This window comes from Maniola jurtina, chromosome 2, assembly GCF_905333055.1.
Source record: "Maniola jurtina chromosome 2, ilManJurt1.1, whole genome shotgun sequence".
NCBI lineage: Eukaryota > Metazoa > Arthropoda > Insecta > Lepidoptera > Nymphalidae > Maniola > Maniola jurtina.
The window spans coordinates 2956297-2973913 of record NC_060030.1 but is presented as its reverse complement, the minus strand read 5'-3'; the positions used below and the strand labels follow the sequence as shown (position 1 = coordinate 2973913).

The following is a 17617-nucleotide window of genomic DNA, read 5'->3' as shown; positions in this document are numbered from 1 at the left end:
ATGACTGCAATGGAAAGAAGTGTTGTGTTCAATACGTATATTTTGTTCCTATGTGGCGCTCTAGGGTTAAACGCATGGACAGATATGTATTATATAAAAATATTCTTTGTATTCTATACACAAAAGAAACTACAAATATCAAAACCTACCAAAGCTAGGGGGATTTCAGAATAAATAACAACAAATTAATTTAAAAATCTATATATTATTTTCCTTCCACCTCTCTATCCACTGTACAATAGTTTCAACATTAGTGTGCAACTGATCTTCAGTGTTGTTCTGCAGCTCCTGGACTATCTCCGGCTTGTATGATGACTGTGCCTCCTCCAGTAATGTCTCAAATATTTCACATTGTATGTTGTCCTCTAATTTCTTTCCTGTGTAGCCTCTATAACAAAGAAGTAGCAGATAATGAGCTGTTATGAAAGTAAGTAATGACAGAAACAGATATTAAATTAACGTGTTAAAAGAATTTAGTTCTAAGTTAGAGAGGTGCATGCCCGGGATTTAACCCTGGAGCCCCGAACAGGAGGCCAACTTATTAACCACTGGCTATCACAATATTGATACGTATTTCTTTGATACTCCCTGATCTTGCTGCTGAAATTATTAGAAGTAAATGTATGGAACCTTGATATACTAGTTACCTGGCAGACAATCTGTCATATAAAGTGGTGTTATTAGTTCTTATGACAAAGACACCATCAAACCACCTCTCGGGGAAGAACTCGCAGCCATGATAGTCAACAATGTTGCCTCCCTTCACCATCATACCTTCCATAATGTCCAGTAACTGAGAAAAAAAGTGTTTAGATGTTATTTACTTTAAATGGTAAGTATTATGTATTTCTTCATAATATTAGTTTGAATGTTTGGATGTTAATAATTTTAGGTATACTTCTATAATCTGAAACCCAATAAATTATACAAATAATAGAGAAAAGATAGGCAAGCCGTAAAATAAGTATTTTGTAAATTAAGATTGTGTTACCTTATCTTCATTCAAAAAAGGGCACTGGTATTCAGGATCATACTCATCTAAACAATTGTATTCTTCTGCAAGTTTTGATACTTCTCTCCATGGAAACTTAGTTCTTTCGGATAGTATTTTAGAAATCGTTGATTTGCCTACGCCTGGAGTGCCTGAGTTAAAATAAAGTTTCATTTTACGAGATAAAAAGAAGAACGTGTTAAAAAGTATGAAATACTTTCATTAATAGAGGTTATAATTAAAAAAAAATACCAGTTATTAGTATATTTGGCAAATTTCTCTGTCTTGCTGCCATTTAAAATCACTCAGCAAATACTTAGTATTACAATAGTAGAGATAGATTCACTCCAGATTTATAAAGTATCTATTTTTCTGGTTGAAACTTGGAGTTGCTAAAATTCAAATTTCAAATACAAACCAAAAAGTAAAAACCTTTTTGACCATTTGACAGACTTTTTGACATTGAATTCAAAACTTCAAAACAAACCACAGAAAACAAACATTCAAAAATAGTTTTAAATGACATTTTGACATTTTACATCATTTTTTTATTTTCTTCCACCGTCTATGGCGCGGACTATAACAGATTATTAAATAAAAATTGGACCAATAGTCTTTAATGACGGCTCCACATGCTTGCGACAAACAGCAAATAACACCATTCGATCCTATTGGCACTTGGCAGGCAAGCCAAACACTGTGTATAAAACACAAGTAAGTAGGTTGGAGTTTAAAAACTGGTTTTCCTCCTTTCGCGTAAATAATAGTAATAATTATTGATATTAAGATTTAACGTAATATAATGATTTATTTAATACGGTTAGTATTGGAAAAAATTCTTCAAATAAATAATAATTAGCTGTTATTTTATTAAACAATCATATTGTAAACCACGTAACTAAAGTACACAACACAACAGTCACAGTAGTGCAAGAGTAAATGGTAGTTGGTAGTCTTTGGTAGTGCACATTAGACTTGCCTATCGATAGTCCAATATCGATAGACTATCCAAAGAGTAGAGTCTGGCTAATGAAAGATGAGACTGAAATCGCCCGGCAAATTTAAAAAAATTCGGAGAGCATCCCCAAACTTATAGTGAAAAAATTTGAATAACTTAATTTGATACTTGCAATTATTTAATTTTTAAATGTTAATTTACAGATTAGAAATCTTTTCACAGATATCCAGTTTTACAAACTTCTACGATTTTAAAACTCATCAAGGGATTGGGGGTTCGATTCCCAGACACTTTGACGTCCCTGATACATCATCCAGTTTTATTATCAACAAGGAAACATTTTTTGTGTTAAAATCAGAAATCATAACCAATGATGTAATATCGTATCGCTTACAATCGTAATATAATAAAAGCTATGTGCTAATAAGAGACATGGTTTTAGAAAACATAATTAATATTAATATCTTTTATGAATTTAAACCAAGTATCAAAATTAAACTATCTTACTTATATAAGAAATGGATGACGTCAATCGACGTTTTAGGGTTGCCCACTAAAAAGTTTGGAAAAAAGTCGAGAGTCAAACTCTAATCATGGACTATCGATAGGCAAGTGGGAACTCTAGTGCATAACATGACCATGACTTCGTCTGTGTTGGTGTTTGCTGGCGGGCGTGTTCGTTCTGCCTTTTTGGATTGTTTTTTTTTTGTTGTTAAAACTAACTGGAAAGCGCGAAAGGGGGTGCCGTGCATATGTCGGCGAGCGCCGGCACAGACGGGGTCCACTAACTTGTTACAAACTTGGTTACAAATAACTACAAACTTGACATTGGCTAATCTTTGTAAAGCCAGACGAGAGAGAAAAAAAAAATTAATTAAATAATTATTAATTTTAGGTTATACAATCTAAATTAAAATGTTTTAAAATTAATGCTCGAGTAAAATAACTCGTTATTAATTTAAATATTATTGCAGAATATGAAAATATACAAACCCCGTGGAATAACAAGAGGTCAAATTGTTTTGGTCACTGTATTAGGTGTCTTTAGTGGTGTTTATATCTGGCGGCCTCTATTTGATGAGCATTTCCCAAAAAAGAAAAAAGATCGTGATAATAACACAGAAAGTCCTATTTCGCAATAGAAATGGGTATTCTACAGGCCTGGCTCAAATCATCTAGTCCTTTGGTAAAAGTGTTGATGGCCGTTTCAATAACCTCAGGAGTTGTTGTAGTTAACAAGTTGTATTATGCCCCTTATATTAATAGAAAGAGACATTTACAAGCAGAAGAATGGGCTAACATGATATTTGAACAAGAAGAAGCCATGAAAGAGTCTACTGAAATTCGGTAGCCCTATGAAACTAAGAGAATTTGTACAAAACAATTATGTAATTAGTTACTGATTTACTGTTGTAGTTAGCAAGTTGCAATGATCTTGATTAAAAGTGATATTTATTGACTTAACATAATATTATGTACCTGACTGGAATTTTTATTTTTGTTTAAAGTAACCTATAATCCACATCTCCAGTAGGTAGATAATTGCTGGCAGCAAAACTTACCTAATATAAAATAAATATTTAATAATAGATGCTAGGTAGTTCATAACGCCTAGTAAAATTAATGTTTTCAAATTATAGTGCTTAATATGCTAGTACCTATAATAGGTACAATAATTATTGTAGTACTTATCTAGAAAAAGAACTCTAGCATCTATATTCAAACCCAGACTTAACCTAGGTAGGTACTTATTACAAAAACTAAGCTCATAATGTAAGTAAAATTGCTAACTTTTTTTCGGTAAGTAGGTATAAGTACTTACATCTGATTTTCTGAAAGAGTAGGTACAGATTAAAAAAAAAAAAGAGTGCCTACACTTGGCCCCAATAATATGGGCTGTCCTAGTTTAGGGGCCAGGACTCCACGAAACACATGTAGGTACTTAAATTTGATAAATAAATTTTAATTTCATTTCACTTTTGTAATAGTATTTTTTGCTGTATATTACAATAATAATTCATTGATTTGAAAAGAATTATGACTAGAAATTCTTTAAGTTCAAATAGATTCAGAGCTTGTTTTTTTCTTCATAAAGAAAAACTCCATATAACCATTACAATATACTCTTTGCCATATACTCCCCACTCCTCTTAATTTCATACCTACACTTTCTATTCATGAGCACAGTCATCTATATGAAATAGAAAAATCAATACCTTATTTTTAGTGGTTGGCATCCCAATTAGGTTTATACATGGGTTTATATACCAACCTATGTACATTTATTTCTTTACACTTAACCAATTTTGATAACATTTTTGAAAGATCTCTGAAAGAAGCTAGATATTACTAACAAATTAACTTTATACTGAACTGATTTTGATGAAAATTTATTAATGATCTGAAATTCCTTAGAACCTTATACCACCAATCTATTAGGTAAATTAATATTTTATGTAAGGTTGTGCAATAAATACAAAGTTTAAATAAAACCAATTTTATTATTACTGGAGGCTACCTTTTATTCTATGAATTTACATTTTAGTTGTAGTCATAACAAAATATTTAGAATATATTATAACCTTATAAATTATAAATAAATGTTACAGTATAAGCCTTGTAAAAAATATAGAAAAGGAATGAGTTTGTAGCCCTTTTTTCCTTCTGAACACCTTTCGGTGAATGAAGTATCGCAGTTGCATAAAGAATTGAGCTGTTAACAGCACTAGCTACTTTTTGCCCTTGGTGGCCTTCTCGGCAGCTTTGGTGACCTTGCCACCACCAGCTTCCTTGAAGTTGACAGACTTGATGACTCCCACAGCAACAGTTTGCCTCATGTCACGTACGGCAAAACGTCCCAGAGGAGGGAATTCCTGGAAGGCTTCCACACACAGAGGTTTGGAAGGTACAAGGTTGACAATGGCAGCATCGCCAGATTTGATGGATTTGGGATTATCTTCAGTGGATTTACCAGAACGACGGTCCACTTTCTCTTTGATTTCAGCGAATTTGCAGGCAATATGGGCTGTGTGGCAATCCAATACGGGTGTGTAACCGTTGGAGATTTGACCAGGGTGGTTGAGCACAATGACTTGTGCTGTGAAGTCAGCAGCTCCCTTAGGTGGGTTGTTTTTGGAGTCACCAGCGACGTAACCACGACGCAATTCCTTGACGGAGACGTTCTTTACGTTGAAACCAACATTGTCTCCGGGAACAGCCTCAGAGAGGGCTTCGTGGTGCATCTCCACTGACTTGACTTCAGTGGTGATGTTGGCAGGAGCAAAGACAACAATGGTACCGGGCTTAAGGACACCAGTTTCCACTCTTCCGACTGGCACTGTACCGATACCACCGATTTTGTAGACGTCCTGGAGGGGAAGTCGCAGGGCCTTGTCTGTGGGACGCGCTGGGGGCAGGATAGCATCCAAGGCTTCGATGAGGCACTTGCCTTCAGCCTTACCCTCCTTGCGCTCCACTGCCCATCCCTTGAACCAGGGCATTTTTGTGGATGGCTCCAGCATGTTGTCTCCGTGCCAGCCAGAAATGGGTACGAAAGGTACAGCGAGAGGGTTGTAACCAATTTTCTTGATGTAAGAGGACACTTCTTTCTTGATTTCCTCGAAACGGGGTTCACTGTATGGGGGCTCAGTTGAGTCCATTTTGTTGACTCCCACGATCAGCTGCTTCACGCCGAGGGTGAATGCGAGCAGGGCGTGCTCGCGGGTCTGGCCATTCTTGGAGATACCAGCCTCGAACTCACCAGTACCAGCGGCGACGATCAGCACGGCGCAATCAGCCTGCGAGGTTCCTGTGATCATGTTCTTGATGAAATCTCTGTGTCCGGGAGCGTCGATAATGGTGACGTAGTATTTGGCGGTCTCGAACTTCCACAGGGCGATATCGATGGTGATACCACGCTCGCGCTCAGCCTTCAGTTTGTCCAACACCCAGGCATACTTGAAGGAACCCTTGCCCATTTCCTGGGCTTCCTTCTCGAACTTCTCGATGGTACGTTTGTCGATACCACCACATTTGTAAATCAAATGTCCTGTGGTGGTGGACTTGCCGGAGTCGACGTGTCCGATGACGACAATGTTGATATGAATCTTTTCCTTGCCCATTTTTGGTTAGTCTAGAAAAGAAGAAACACAATCAATTAGAATAATGATTGTTATGACCGAACGAAACACCGGGACTTGTGTTGCACTTCTACAAGGTCGTAGTCTCATGCGCGAATTTATGTTACCGGCAATATGGCGGCCGCATGGCCGCCTCGCCCTATCTTGACATTTCACAATGGATGTCGGCCATTACGAGCAAGGTGAAATAAATCTTTTTAATACGAGAAAAATTTAAGGGTTAATACTAGAAAACAGATATTCTTGCGTGAAAAATTGTAAACGTCACAAGATTAGTCTTGTGGTGAATCACTACCACGTGGTGACATGTGCCGGCAACGATGTATGACGCGTAAGCAAGTAGGAAGAACAAATTTAAAGATAGAACAACAATAAAAATACCGGTTGTAAAAGTAATAATTGAATGCACTTTCAAGATTAGGTACTGCTTCGAAATCAAGGATGAAACAAAGAGAACTTTTCCGTATGTCAAATTTACACCATATTTACGATAGATTACTAATCGAGGGGCATATTTAAATGGAGGTTAAAACAAATCTTGATACTAACACAATTTTCTTAAGTTAGAGAGGAAATACAATTCACTTGGGATTTGGCACTTCACAACTCTTCTTGACACTCACCACGGATAGCGTGTAATATCCGAGAAAGACTCCAACAGAATGGACGAGAAATGGTTTTTCTTTTGCCTGGAGCTGGAAGGAAAGGTTCACAGTCACTTCCTGTAATTAGTGTCGCTACACTCAATTCTTAATTTCCCTTTATTTTACTTTTAAATTATCCAACTCTGCTCCACTCCTGTAAATTTTTGAAAATCTTTTCTAGTATCTCTGCCTGAAAAAAAGATAGTCAAAGCTAATGACAAAATCAGACAGATTTTATAAATATTAACACGGGGTTTAAGGATCTTCTGATATGAGGGTGAAGGCCTGAGTTGATGCAAAATTACGAGTATTGCTTACTTTGAACAGTACGTTTATAATATATCAGCCAATTCATTTTTTTTTAATATTAGTAATTAAAAATATTATATGACTTTGAGTTACATATAGCGAACGCAGGTAAGACCGAACTCATATCTAGGAATTGGCAACGTCAATAGTAGGTATTTATGTGGCACGAAACGAGCGTGATGTTTTGAATTTGATAATCAATTATCATGCTTTGAATAGTGTAACTATTATGAAGGCAGATATAACTGATACACGGAACATAAACGTGAGTTACAATAATGTGATTTCTGCTTTTTATTGCAAGCAATGCGTGTTAAAAATTTCCCTAGTATTGTCCTATTGTCTTTACAGTAGACAACACTTTTGTTTTATAGCAATCTATGACGTCATAGCCTGGCTAGCGTTCAAAAATGCTATGTTGGTCTCATTAAATTATAATAAAAAGATTTATTTGATTCAAATAAGATATTTATTAAAAACACAGTAACTCGGCATTTTACTGCATTTTAATAATTTTGTAATTTTATTAATCACACTTCCAAAAGGGACTCATATGCCTTTTGAATGGTTGAATGACAAGAATGAATGATTAGTTATTTTTCAGTACTCGTAACCATACATCCTACAAAATATCTTTTCAAAACTCTTTTTGTCCATAGACGTAGTATCCATTATCTGTGGTAGACTGCAAGTCTGTGGTCAAAACTTATTGGTCTGTGCTGTGAGTCAAATTGTCAAATTGTGACAAATTGAAAATTGTTGAAAATATTCAGAATTGAAAATATTCGAAGAAAAAATTAAATTTTATAATACTTTTCGACTTTTCTTCTCTTAAAATAGAACAAAGAAGTCAAGAAATAGCCGTAAATGATTAGTTTGAACCTTTTCGGGGTCATTTTAAAATGATTAGCTAACATTAAAACAGTTCTACAGTCACTGCGCAAACTAAAAACGAAATACCAATTCCAGTGTTTTCAGCATGTTTAAAAGTCGAGGCGATAGTAATATTGTTTACAAATGTACTGTACGGCTATTAGAAGATACTGAAATATTAGAATGTGAATTCCACGTAAGTATTTAACATAATACGCCCTTATACCTTGAGAGCGCTATGACCAAAAATTGATCGTACTTAATATTATCTTGATTTTTCTTTTCAATACCATAGTGTTTACCTTGTTTTACCTTTTAAATAAGTAACTAAGAATAAATATGGATTATATTGCAAAAATCTTAAGTCCTCTTCTATTGCATGAAAGTCTGAAATATCTATTTTAAAAGTTATGATACTAAAAGTTCTCGACTAGATATATTTTTCGTGTGTTACCCTCAGTCTGGTTTTTTCCACTTTAATTTATATTTCCAGCCGAGCTATAAAGGCAAATTTTTACTGGAACATGTATGTCAACAATTGAATCTTACTGAGACAGATTACTTTGGACTGCGTTATGTTGATGCTGGAGGTCAGAGGGTTAGTGAAACTTATCATATTTTATTTATTTTATTTTATTTATTAATGAATTATTCACCCTTGCCAAATTATTCCACTTTTATCTAAGATTACACTAATTACAGTATCCAGTGGTAAATATTGCACATCAAACTTCAGAAAGAGATAGTGGTTTTGTAGAGCATTGCCTCTGTCATTGATACCAACAAAACATCACATAGACATGATTGACCACAAAGCCGAAATCTCTTTCTAAAATTTGATTTGCAATATTCCTGCAGGTTACTGTATGTATTCAAAATAAAGTCCAATCTGAAGTTACGAGTACAACATGGCGGTTTGCCAGAACATAGGCTAAGGATTAAATACATAACCCTGTCAGAGATCGGTTTTTGTACAATGCGCTGTCATACACATGTTTTGTTCACACTATACTATAGTCATTAAATATTAGCATCAAAAAATGGCGCGCTCTTGGAAAGGCCTATGTCAGCAGTGGACGCTTACAGGCTGATGGATGGATGGATGGATCAAAAAATTAATAAGGATTATTAATAATTATTGGATAACAATCTGCATGTGATAATGTCATATTACAATCAAAGATAAGAATCTTTGATTGTAATATGATCCAATGTGGTACTTGGAACTACTTGACAGTACTATAAGAGTAACATTATAACAATTAAGTATCATGTTGACAACATTCTGTACATGCTTATTGGACAGGAGTTATTCTTCGCTTTTCTATCTATTTGATTAATGACAAAGTACTTCAGGATCTTGCACCCACATTAAATCAGCCCTTAATAACATCTATTCCACCCAAAAATGAGCAAAAGGGTTAAAAGTGTATAAAATAAAAAAAACTTAAAAGGTCTAAACAATTATGTCTAGCAAATTAGAATTTTACCATCCTTAAATCAGAAACACCTGATGGTTTGATAGCAAGAACTGATTGCGGAAGGATTAAAAAGTTCCTTACTATATTTGAGGAGCTGTTGAACAAAAGTAAAAGCTTGCAAAGTTCATAATATTTAAACAGCCCAGAAATAATTATTAAAACCAGTTCTAAAGTATAAAAGATGAACAATATTTTTAAAAGTGCTTTTTGAATTGTCTTCTCTGTTTTGTTCAGGGTTTGCTTCTTTGAAATTTTGTTATTCAAACAACTCTACTTTTGTTCTTATTTGTATTGATATGGAATCAGTAGTAGATGAAAGATGTTTAAATTAACTTTGTTTTTACTTTTTCAGCATTGGTTGCATTTAGCTAAGTTAATACTGAAACAAGTTAAAGGTAAATAATATAATCTCAATTTTATTATATTATTGAAGATAAAAACCTATATTGTGATTAATATCTAAATGTATATTGGACATAATTATATATTTGACTTAAAAATTACAGATGCTTCGCCAATACTGTTTAGTTTTCGAGTCAAATTCTACCCACCAAACCCTCTGCTGTTAAAGGAGGATGTGACTAGGTTCCAGATATATTTGCAGCTGAAAAGGGATCTTCTGCATGGCAGATTATATTGCACTTCCAATGAAGCTGCCATGCTTGGTGCTCTTATCATTCAAAGTAAGTACAGTAAAAAGATTTCTGTTGTCTCGGCTAGAGGTGTTGTAAATAATTATTATGGGGAAATAATAATAATTAATCGATTACTCAGCATATCCTAAAAGGATAAAAAAAGGATACTTTATAATAGGTAAATAATTACTAATAAATAACAGTAATAACTAGTTAGGGGTAATAAATATTTGGTAATTGGTTGTATTTAGTGGTTTGGTATTTTGTAATGTGGGTGGGACAGTTACCAAATATTTTTTATAAAGTGCTGAATAGCTAGGCTGACTTTTTATGCAAATTATGCAACCATAAGCAGTTACAAGCTGTGGTGTAAACTATAAATGTTAAATGAATCATGGTATTGATTAAAAAATATTATGCAATTGTGTGACAATAACTCATTCAAAACATTGATTAATAATATTGTGCAATCATAAGTTTGCATTAAAAGAAAACATATTCAATTTATTTATTACTAATAGGTACTAATAAAGTATTATTTAACCCTGAGACCATGAAGACTTAGTGCTGAAAAAATTTATGAAACATTTCACAACAGTTGATTGCCTCATCTGGTGACAAAAAGGCCGGCTCTTTTTGCGTAAAGGATCAGCCGGCAGTTGAGCACGAAAATGCAGCCGGTATTCGTAACACAACCGGGCATGATTTGTACAATAATTAGATGACATTTAAAGCGATGATAGCCTAGTGGTTTGGACTTCAGCTTTCTATTCGGGAGGTCAGGGGTTCAATTCTGGTCAAGGGATCTTGAGTTTTTAACTTTTCCGAGTTAAGTGTTCTTGAAGCAATTAAATATTAAGAGATTTAACGGCGAAGGAAAACATACTGAGAAAATGCCTGAGAGTTCTCAATAATGTTCTCAAAGGGTCAGTGTTAGGACTTTGACCCTAAGGGCTAATTTGCACGTTAAAATAGAAGAAATGCATTCCCAAGTATCTGTTCACACGTCAACGCTTTTTTATCGCGCATTATTGTCAGAGCAACGCCGGGTTTGAACGCAATGCTTTTTTAACGCTCGTGCGAATCAGGGCTAAATTCTTCTCATTCTGAGAGGAGAACTGTGCTCAGTAATGAGCTTACGATGTATTGATCATGATAATAGTGTAACATTTTCAATTATAGTTTAATCTCCACAGTGTAATTGTTTCAGTTGAGCTTGGTGACTATGACCCGAGCATACACGTCGGAAACTATGTGACAGAAATGAGGCTTTTATTGAGACAAACTGACGCCATTGAAGCTAGGATACAGGTAAGGTTAAATACAGGGAAAACTACACACAACCACAGACACAATTGTATGACAACTTAGTTTTAAAAATTCATTTCATCCAGTGTATACAATTATTCTATATCATTCAAATATTGTTGTTGTTGTTGGTGTACAGGAGTTACACCGAGAGCCAGTGGAGGGCACGCCGGGCGGTACGGGCGGCGTTAAGGGCATGACCACACAGGAGGCGGAGCAGACATTTCTGAAAATCGCCTGTCAACTCGACACCTATGGGGTTGACCCGCATCCTGTCAAAGTTAGTACTTTATCATTTATGATTTCTGTCTTTTTATGATGAACTTACATTTTTTTTACACTTAAAATACTGACAGCAGTACTCTACTAAGAATTAAAATTTAGCCTATCGGTTAAAGTCAGTACTTGGATATAACTAGACACTAGATTACACCATAGGGTTATTCAAGGAGTGGACCAACAAATTCCTGAAAGACCGGCAACGCATTGGCCTCTGGTGCTGCAAATGTTCATGGGCGGCGGTAATCTCTTAACATCAGGCGACCCGCCTGCTCATTTGATCGCTATTTTATTATTTAAAAAAAAAAACTAGATGATGCCCGCGACGTCTTTAGCGTGGGTCCTAAAAATCCTGCGGGGCCTCTTCGATTTTCCGTGATGGAAAGTAGCCTTCGAACTTTTACTAAACGAAGTGCTTATTCTTATTATAGGCAGGCGTAGCTATGAATCGAATATAATAAATAAATATGGCCACTCTTGGTCTCTGCCAGAGACGACTGGCGAGCAAGAGAATTTTTTTAATATTAGGTAGTCCAGGATGAAAGCTATTTCTGTACCAAATAGACGATGTCTGCGACTTGGTCCACGGGGATTCAAGTTTTTTATGGGCTCTTCTCAGATCTGGGCGCGTTTGGAACCCTCGTAGCTTTAGTTTTGAGTATACGTAAATAAATAGTTATCACCACTGTATCAATCTTACAAATCTAACAATTCTGACCATCAAAAGGAGTACAAATAGTACCTACTTTGAATAAATGACTTGAGTTTGAGTGTGTACTTTAAAGATCCCGAGATGATGAGATGAGATTTTGTATGGTTTTGATGTTTTGTAATTTTTCGCAATTATAGTATGGTGTTATACTGTTATAGGATCACAGAAGTAACCAACTGTATCTCGGCATCAACCACAGCGGCATTCTGACGTTCCAAGGCAGTAGAAAGACGCATCACTTCAAATGGTCGGAAGTTCATAAGATCAATTTTGAAGGGCGGATGTTCATTGTGCATTTGAATTATCCAGAAGTGAGTTTATTATTACGATTCTAATTTTTTGTTAGTTTTTATCAGTAACGGACCAGCTATTTTCTAAAGCCTTTTTTTCGAAAGGTGTGTTAAGTCTACATGAATATCTATGTAGTCTGTGTTGCTAGTCGTTACGCATATTTGTCACGCCTATAAATGTACGAATTTGTCTTCACATTTTAAAATACAATTGTATGAGCTTCATATATCTGAAGTTTTATAATATCTATGGTTTTTATTTACACACAGTAGAGACTACAATAGAGGCTGAGACAAAAATACATTTGCAAAACAATGGTTTTTTACGTTTGAGGGTGCTTACCTAAAAGATGTCTTTTCACTCTTTGTCTTACCTTCAGTACTTGCTGTTTGTCTCAGAATCCTTAGTATAAGATTTTGCATGTCATCAAGATTGATAGAATTCGAGCGTCGAAACACTAGCCTCAAAGTAAAATGGACCTTAACCGTGTTGTTTTAAACCTGAAGTTCTTTCTTTAAATCAACACATAGCGCTCCTAATACCGAATTATATTATATTACCAGTGGTACTGAATTTTTGTACACAGAAATTTTAACAATAACGAGAGTAGTTGCAATTTTCAATGTTATTTTGCAGAAAAAGCATACGGTGGGATTCAAATGTCCGAGCGGGGCTGCGTGCCGACACGTGTGGTGCTGTGCGATAGAACAGATGCTATTCTTTACGTACGTATTGCAGCCACATGTGTTCTGAACATTATGTATATAATGCTTACAAAATAAGAACTCACTGGCCATTTTAACTTTGTGTCCACTGTCATGTCAAAAGGACGTTTTTAGTCCTTATTTTAAAGGTGAACCGTTCTTTTGACATGACAGTTGACGCATACTGTTAAAAAGGCGTGTGAGTTCCCATTTTGTACGGACTATAACTAGTTGATGCCCGCGACTTCATCCGCGTGGATTCAAGTTTTTGAAATCCTGTGGGAACTCTGTAATTTTCCGGAATAAAAAGTAGCCTATGTCACTTTCCAGGTCATTAACTTTATCTATGCATAACAAAGTGCAATTCAGGTCGCACACCGCTTTATTAACTACCGCTATATTTACCCAGAAGTTGCCTCTCTTTCTATCGCTAGCTCTTATCTTTTCTCATCTTTTCTTGCGCGGCTGTCCGGACCGGTCGCGTCCCGCCGGGTACTGATAGCTATGTACCTAAAATGCGGAGTGCGCCAGGCCTGCTAAAGAGGAGTGTCAAATCAGGAATGCCACCTTCCAACAAACTGGGCGAGTTGGTGGCTTGACACCTTATCAAGCAACTGTTGATAATATCAATTTGTTTCACAGACTACCGTCATCGTCGGACGCGTGTGTATACTCGGGCGGCGGTCTGTTCTCGTGGGGGACTAAGTTCAAATACTTCGGCAGGACCGAGCGAGAGATACTGGAGAGGGACGGACTATTAGCGCCGAGAGATTCACAGGTTTGACGTCACTACATACTCATACTTACTACAGATGTCCTACTTCACGAATACCATTTGGCTATGTCTGTGTGACTATGGCCAAAAACCTGAGAGGAGACCCGTGCTAGTGAGCCGGCGATGATGATGATGATAATGATTTCTTCCAAGTTAAGAATGCTTCTACCTTAAACTGAATCGTTACTTTACATCAATACATATATAATTGCCATTTTTTTTAGGAAGAGGGATCCAGTGCGGGCGGGAAGAGAAAAGCGTCCAGCGTTCCCGCCACGCCCTCTACGCCTATGACCGGAGATTTTGGTACAATATCCTTTTTAGCTTTTTTTTAATTCTTTATAGGCACATGCTTAACCACAATCACACCTGATGTAAAGTGATTAGGTGGCCTAAGATGGGACGCGTTTAGAAAATCCCTATTCACTCTTGTTTTAAAGATACCCGGATTATAATTGGTATCGCGGAAGAGTATTCCAAACCTTAGCCATGCGTATGAGGAATGATGAGGCAAAACGTTTCATGCGTGTAGATCGAATATCGACGACATAAGGATGGAAACTCGTTCGACGTCGTCCGATACGGTGGTACAAAGGTGAAGGCGGGACAAGATCGAAAAGTTTTTGAGCACACTACCTCAAAATAGACGAAATTAACTTATCTCTTTGGTTCAGTAACCGAAGGGTGCCAACGGGTCCCTATCACTAAGACTCCGCTGTCCGCCCGTCCGCATGTCCATCTGTCTGTCTGCGGGCTGTATCTCGTGAACCGTAATAGCTAGAGAGCTGAAATTTTCACAAAACGAAATTTTTCCTTTTTCCGAAATTTCAGGCTATAGCAGTCTTCCTAGGTCGACGCACAGTGCGCCCTTAGAGGAAAGTGGCATGATTCCCGACAATGAGGCCTGTGACGGTGGATGTCTGCTGAGTGGCCCCACTGTGGACATCGCGCTGGCTTGCTGCGACCACCTCAGGGCTGTCACTGAGGAGCCCAAACCATCAGGTATTATGACGATTTGACAATAGTAATTTGTACGAGGAAAGTGTCTCAGTTTCCGACGACGAGGTCTGTGACGGTGGATGTCTGTTAAGTGGGCTCACTGAGGCTTTGTGACCATCTCAGGGTTGTCACTGAGGAGTCACTAAAACTGGGAGTAAATCGGGTATAGTAAATACTCTTCAAGACCGACTGGCCCCATAAATGCAAGCATGAAATTGTCTCGCTTCGTTATCACTCCTAACCGCTATTCAAAGAGTATCTAACAAATTATTCTACGTTGCGCGTACAAAATCCGCCTGCGCTATCGAAATTTAACTGGACGGCGCGAATTCAGTATGCGTTTACTTCACTCAGATGACGAATACGATCCATAAGCGTCATATTTGTTCGGTCTGTAGTTTTAATTGACCGATAATATTTTTTCACTAGTAATTTTTTTTGATCGATAGTTTTTCGATCGATAGTTTTGATGGTGCATCGGCTAAATAAGTACATTGTCCCTCAGCGGCGTTACCCGAGTACAGCACGCGGGACCCATTCTCGCACTCGTCATGCGAGTCTGCCGCGACCACACACGCGACGTACGCGTCGCAAGCGTCGCACGCCGCGGACGACTGGCGCCCGCCCGCGCTGCAGCCTCCGCCCCGCCCCTTCAGCTTACTACGCACCTTCGTGCCATCCTTCCTGTTCGTATGGCTCTCTCTCGCTCTCGCAGCGCTCTTGCTCTTCGAGACCGACTGGCCGGTACTGCGCCACATAAAGCGCAAGCCGGAACTAGTCTCGCTCCGGCATCACTACTACACGCCGCTAAAGGAGTACCTGAAGAAGAAGGTCATTGAACTTTTCTGATTGGATCGTCACAACGTTGATTCGTGATAAGGCACGTGATTGTGCCTACATTGTTAGTGTCGTTTTGTGAATAAAAGTTGCTCCTTCGTATTGGCATTTGCTTTTGAACTAATCTGTGAAACCTTGATAAGCCAATGATTTATTTATGTTCCATATGACAGACATTTTCTGATAATATGCAACAGTCTCAATGCCTATTTTGATTTGATTGACCTAGCATAGAGCTCTCGCACAATTCTATACAAATCGTAAAGTACAGTACAAAAAGGTTACATACACTCCTTATGTATAATCTGTATAGACTATAGAGTATCTTTGATGAATATAATTACTATTACAAGATGAGCCAATCCGAAGTGTAGCAATTTTTATTCATCAGACCGAACAAGTCTTTTGACTTGGAATCTTGTTGAATCTCGTTGGAAGTTGCAACTGTTTTCATGTACAATGGTATTCAAATAAGAATGAATCTGACAGTTGTTTATTTGTGCCATTCCTTAATTTATTTTAATTTAAGTTGCCGTCTGTACCTTTGCATAAATAGTGTGCAAAAAGAAAGATCAAGTATTATATTTTTATTTTACAATAATTTAATGATATTTTAAGATTTAAAAAGATCAAATATTTTAACATAGTTTTTGATTAATTTTTATTTTCCAATGTAGTGATATTAAAATTTAAATACGATATACATATATACATACATATTTTTTTATATTATTAACTTTTGAGTGTTAAGATTTTTATTATATTTATATTATATAATTTTTTATTAGACGTCAGGCTTTCCTATTCTTACTTGGATAGTATTAAAAATCTGTTTAAGAAACAATTACTATTTTATACCAGAAAATGATTGTGAACTAAACGATGGATTGTAGTAGCTTCTGTATTATAATGTAATGTAAAATAGGTATAATGCGTACACTTTGAGAAAGAATTCGCCATATTTTGCTCTATATGTCAACTGTTATGAGAAAAGTATGGGTTTTTACGGTAAATCATACTTTTACAGTTGAAATTTAAACCAAAATATGGTGAGTCCTTTTTCAGATTGTACGCCTACTATATAGCGTCAATTCCGAAGTGTCAAAACTTTTGGACACGTTTTAAGGATTTTCTCCAATTCGCATTTAATAGCATTTATTATTATTATTAATGAGATTATTAAATAGTAACATACCTTTATTTATTGTAAAGATATATTTTGTGCCCGCGCTTTTTACGTACAATGAATTTTAAGCTTTGAAAATTATTGGGTGCATGCGTTTTTAATACGTTTCAACTTTCAAATAAAGTTAGGAGTATTCTACATTAGTAAAGTAACATTAATTTATGACTTTTACATTAATACAAGTTCTGTTTAGTCTTTTAGAGCTCAAAAACACTTTATCTTAACTTCAATTGCATTAGAAATGTCATGTATCCAATTCTCTACTATGCACATCTCCTTGTGATTATACTTATATATTTATATTTATTTCAATTGTTATTTCATGTTATTAAGGTGAGAACACATAGGATAGCATTACTTGTGTGTCTACATCAAGCGCTCGAACTTGCGCGGTAGCCTCTCGAGTCAAATGTTCAGTTGGTGTGGAAATGCCTTTAATGATCTACAGGGGTTTAATATAAGATTTGATTTTACACCTCACCAACATTGACAGGAT

The 17617-nt window shown here is 36.3% G+C and overlaps 3 protein-coding genes across 4 annotated transcripts; 1 reads left to right on the top strand and 2 right to left on the bottom strand.

The window, feature by feature from the left end:
- Positions 1–185: 185 nt before the first annotated feature.
- Positions 186–1424, bottom strand: LOC123871010 (adenylate kinase isoenzyme 6 homolog). Its single transcript, XM_045914532.1, has 4 exons — positions 1244–1424; positions 992–1143; positions 648–793; positions 186–388 (listed from the first exon to the last, which is right to left on the bottom strand). The coding sequence occupies exons 1-4, from the start codon at positions 1284–1286 to the stop codon at positions 199–201; spliced, it is 531 nt and encodes a 176-aa protein (XP_045770488.1). The 5' UTR covers positions 1287–1424; the 3' UTR covers positions 186–198.
- Positions 1425–4430: 3006 nt separating this feature from the next.
- Positions 4431–6846, bottom strand: LOC123870938 (elongation factor 1-alpha). 2 transcript variants are annotated; one of them, XM_045914449.1, is made up of 2 exons: positions 6712–6846; positions 4431–6081 (listed from the first exon to the last, which is right to left on the bottom strand). In XM_045914449.1, exon 2 carries the CDS (start codon positions 6068–6070, stop codon positions 4679–4681), a length of 1392 nt encoding a protein of 463 aa, XP_045770405.1. In that variant the 5' UTR covers positions 6071–6081; positions 6712–6846; the 3' UTR covers positions 4431–4678. The 2 variants fall into 2 exon arrangements, with proteins under 2 accessions (XP_045770405.1, XP_045770414.1); XM_045914458.1 differs by having other exon boundaries at positions 6638–6788.
- A 933-nt stretch (positions 6847–7779) lies between these two features.
- LOC123870886 (FERM domain-containing protein 5) lies at positions 7780–16560 on the top strand. Its single transcript, XM_045914379.1, has 12 exons — positions 7780–8110; positions 8408–8512; positions 9748–9790; positions 9902–10078; positions 11241–11341; positions 11478–11618; positions 12488–12640; positions 13257–13345; positions 13967–14102; positions 14324–14405; positions 14931–15101; positions 15604–16560. The coding sequence occupies exons 1-12, from the start codon at positions 8021–8023 to the stop codon at positions 15945–15947; spliced, it is 1632 nt and encodes a 543-aa protein (XP_045770335.1). The 5' UTR covers positions 7780–8020; the 3' UTR covers positions 15948–16560.
- Positions 16561–17617: the final 1057 nt, after the last annotated feature.

Coding starts and splice junctions, on each gene's coding strand:
- LOC123871010 (XM_045914532.1), bottom strand. CDS start 1,286: ATGGCAGCAAGACAGAGAAATTTGCCAAATATACTAATAACTG. Junction 1,144..1,243: donor GCCAAATATACTAATAACTG/GTATTTTTTTTT, acceptor ATTTTAACTCAG/GCACTCCAGGCGTAGGCAAA. Junction 389..647: donor TATGACAGATTGTCTGCCAG/GTAACTAGTATA, acceptor TCTTTGTTATAG/AGGCTACACAGGAAAGAAAT.
- LOC123870938 (XM_045914449.1), bottom strand. CDS start 6,070: ATGGGCAAGGAAAAGATTCATATCAACATTGTCGTCATCGGACACGTC.
- LOC123870886 (XM_045914379.1), top strand. CDS start 8,021: ATGTTTAAAAGTCGAGGCGATAGTAATATTGTTTACAAATGTACTGTA. Junction 9,791..9,901: donor AATACTGAAACAAGTTAAAG/GTAAATAATATA, acceptor TAAAAATTACAG/ATGCTTCGCCAATACTGTTT. Junction 12,641..13,256: donor TGCATTTGAATTATCCAGAA/GTGAGTTTATTA, acceptor GTTATTTTGCAG/AAAAAGCATACGGTGGGATT.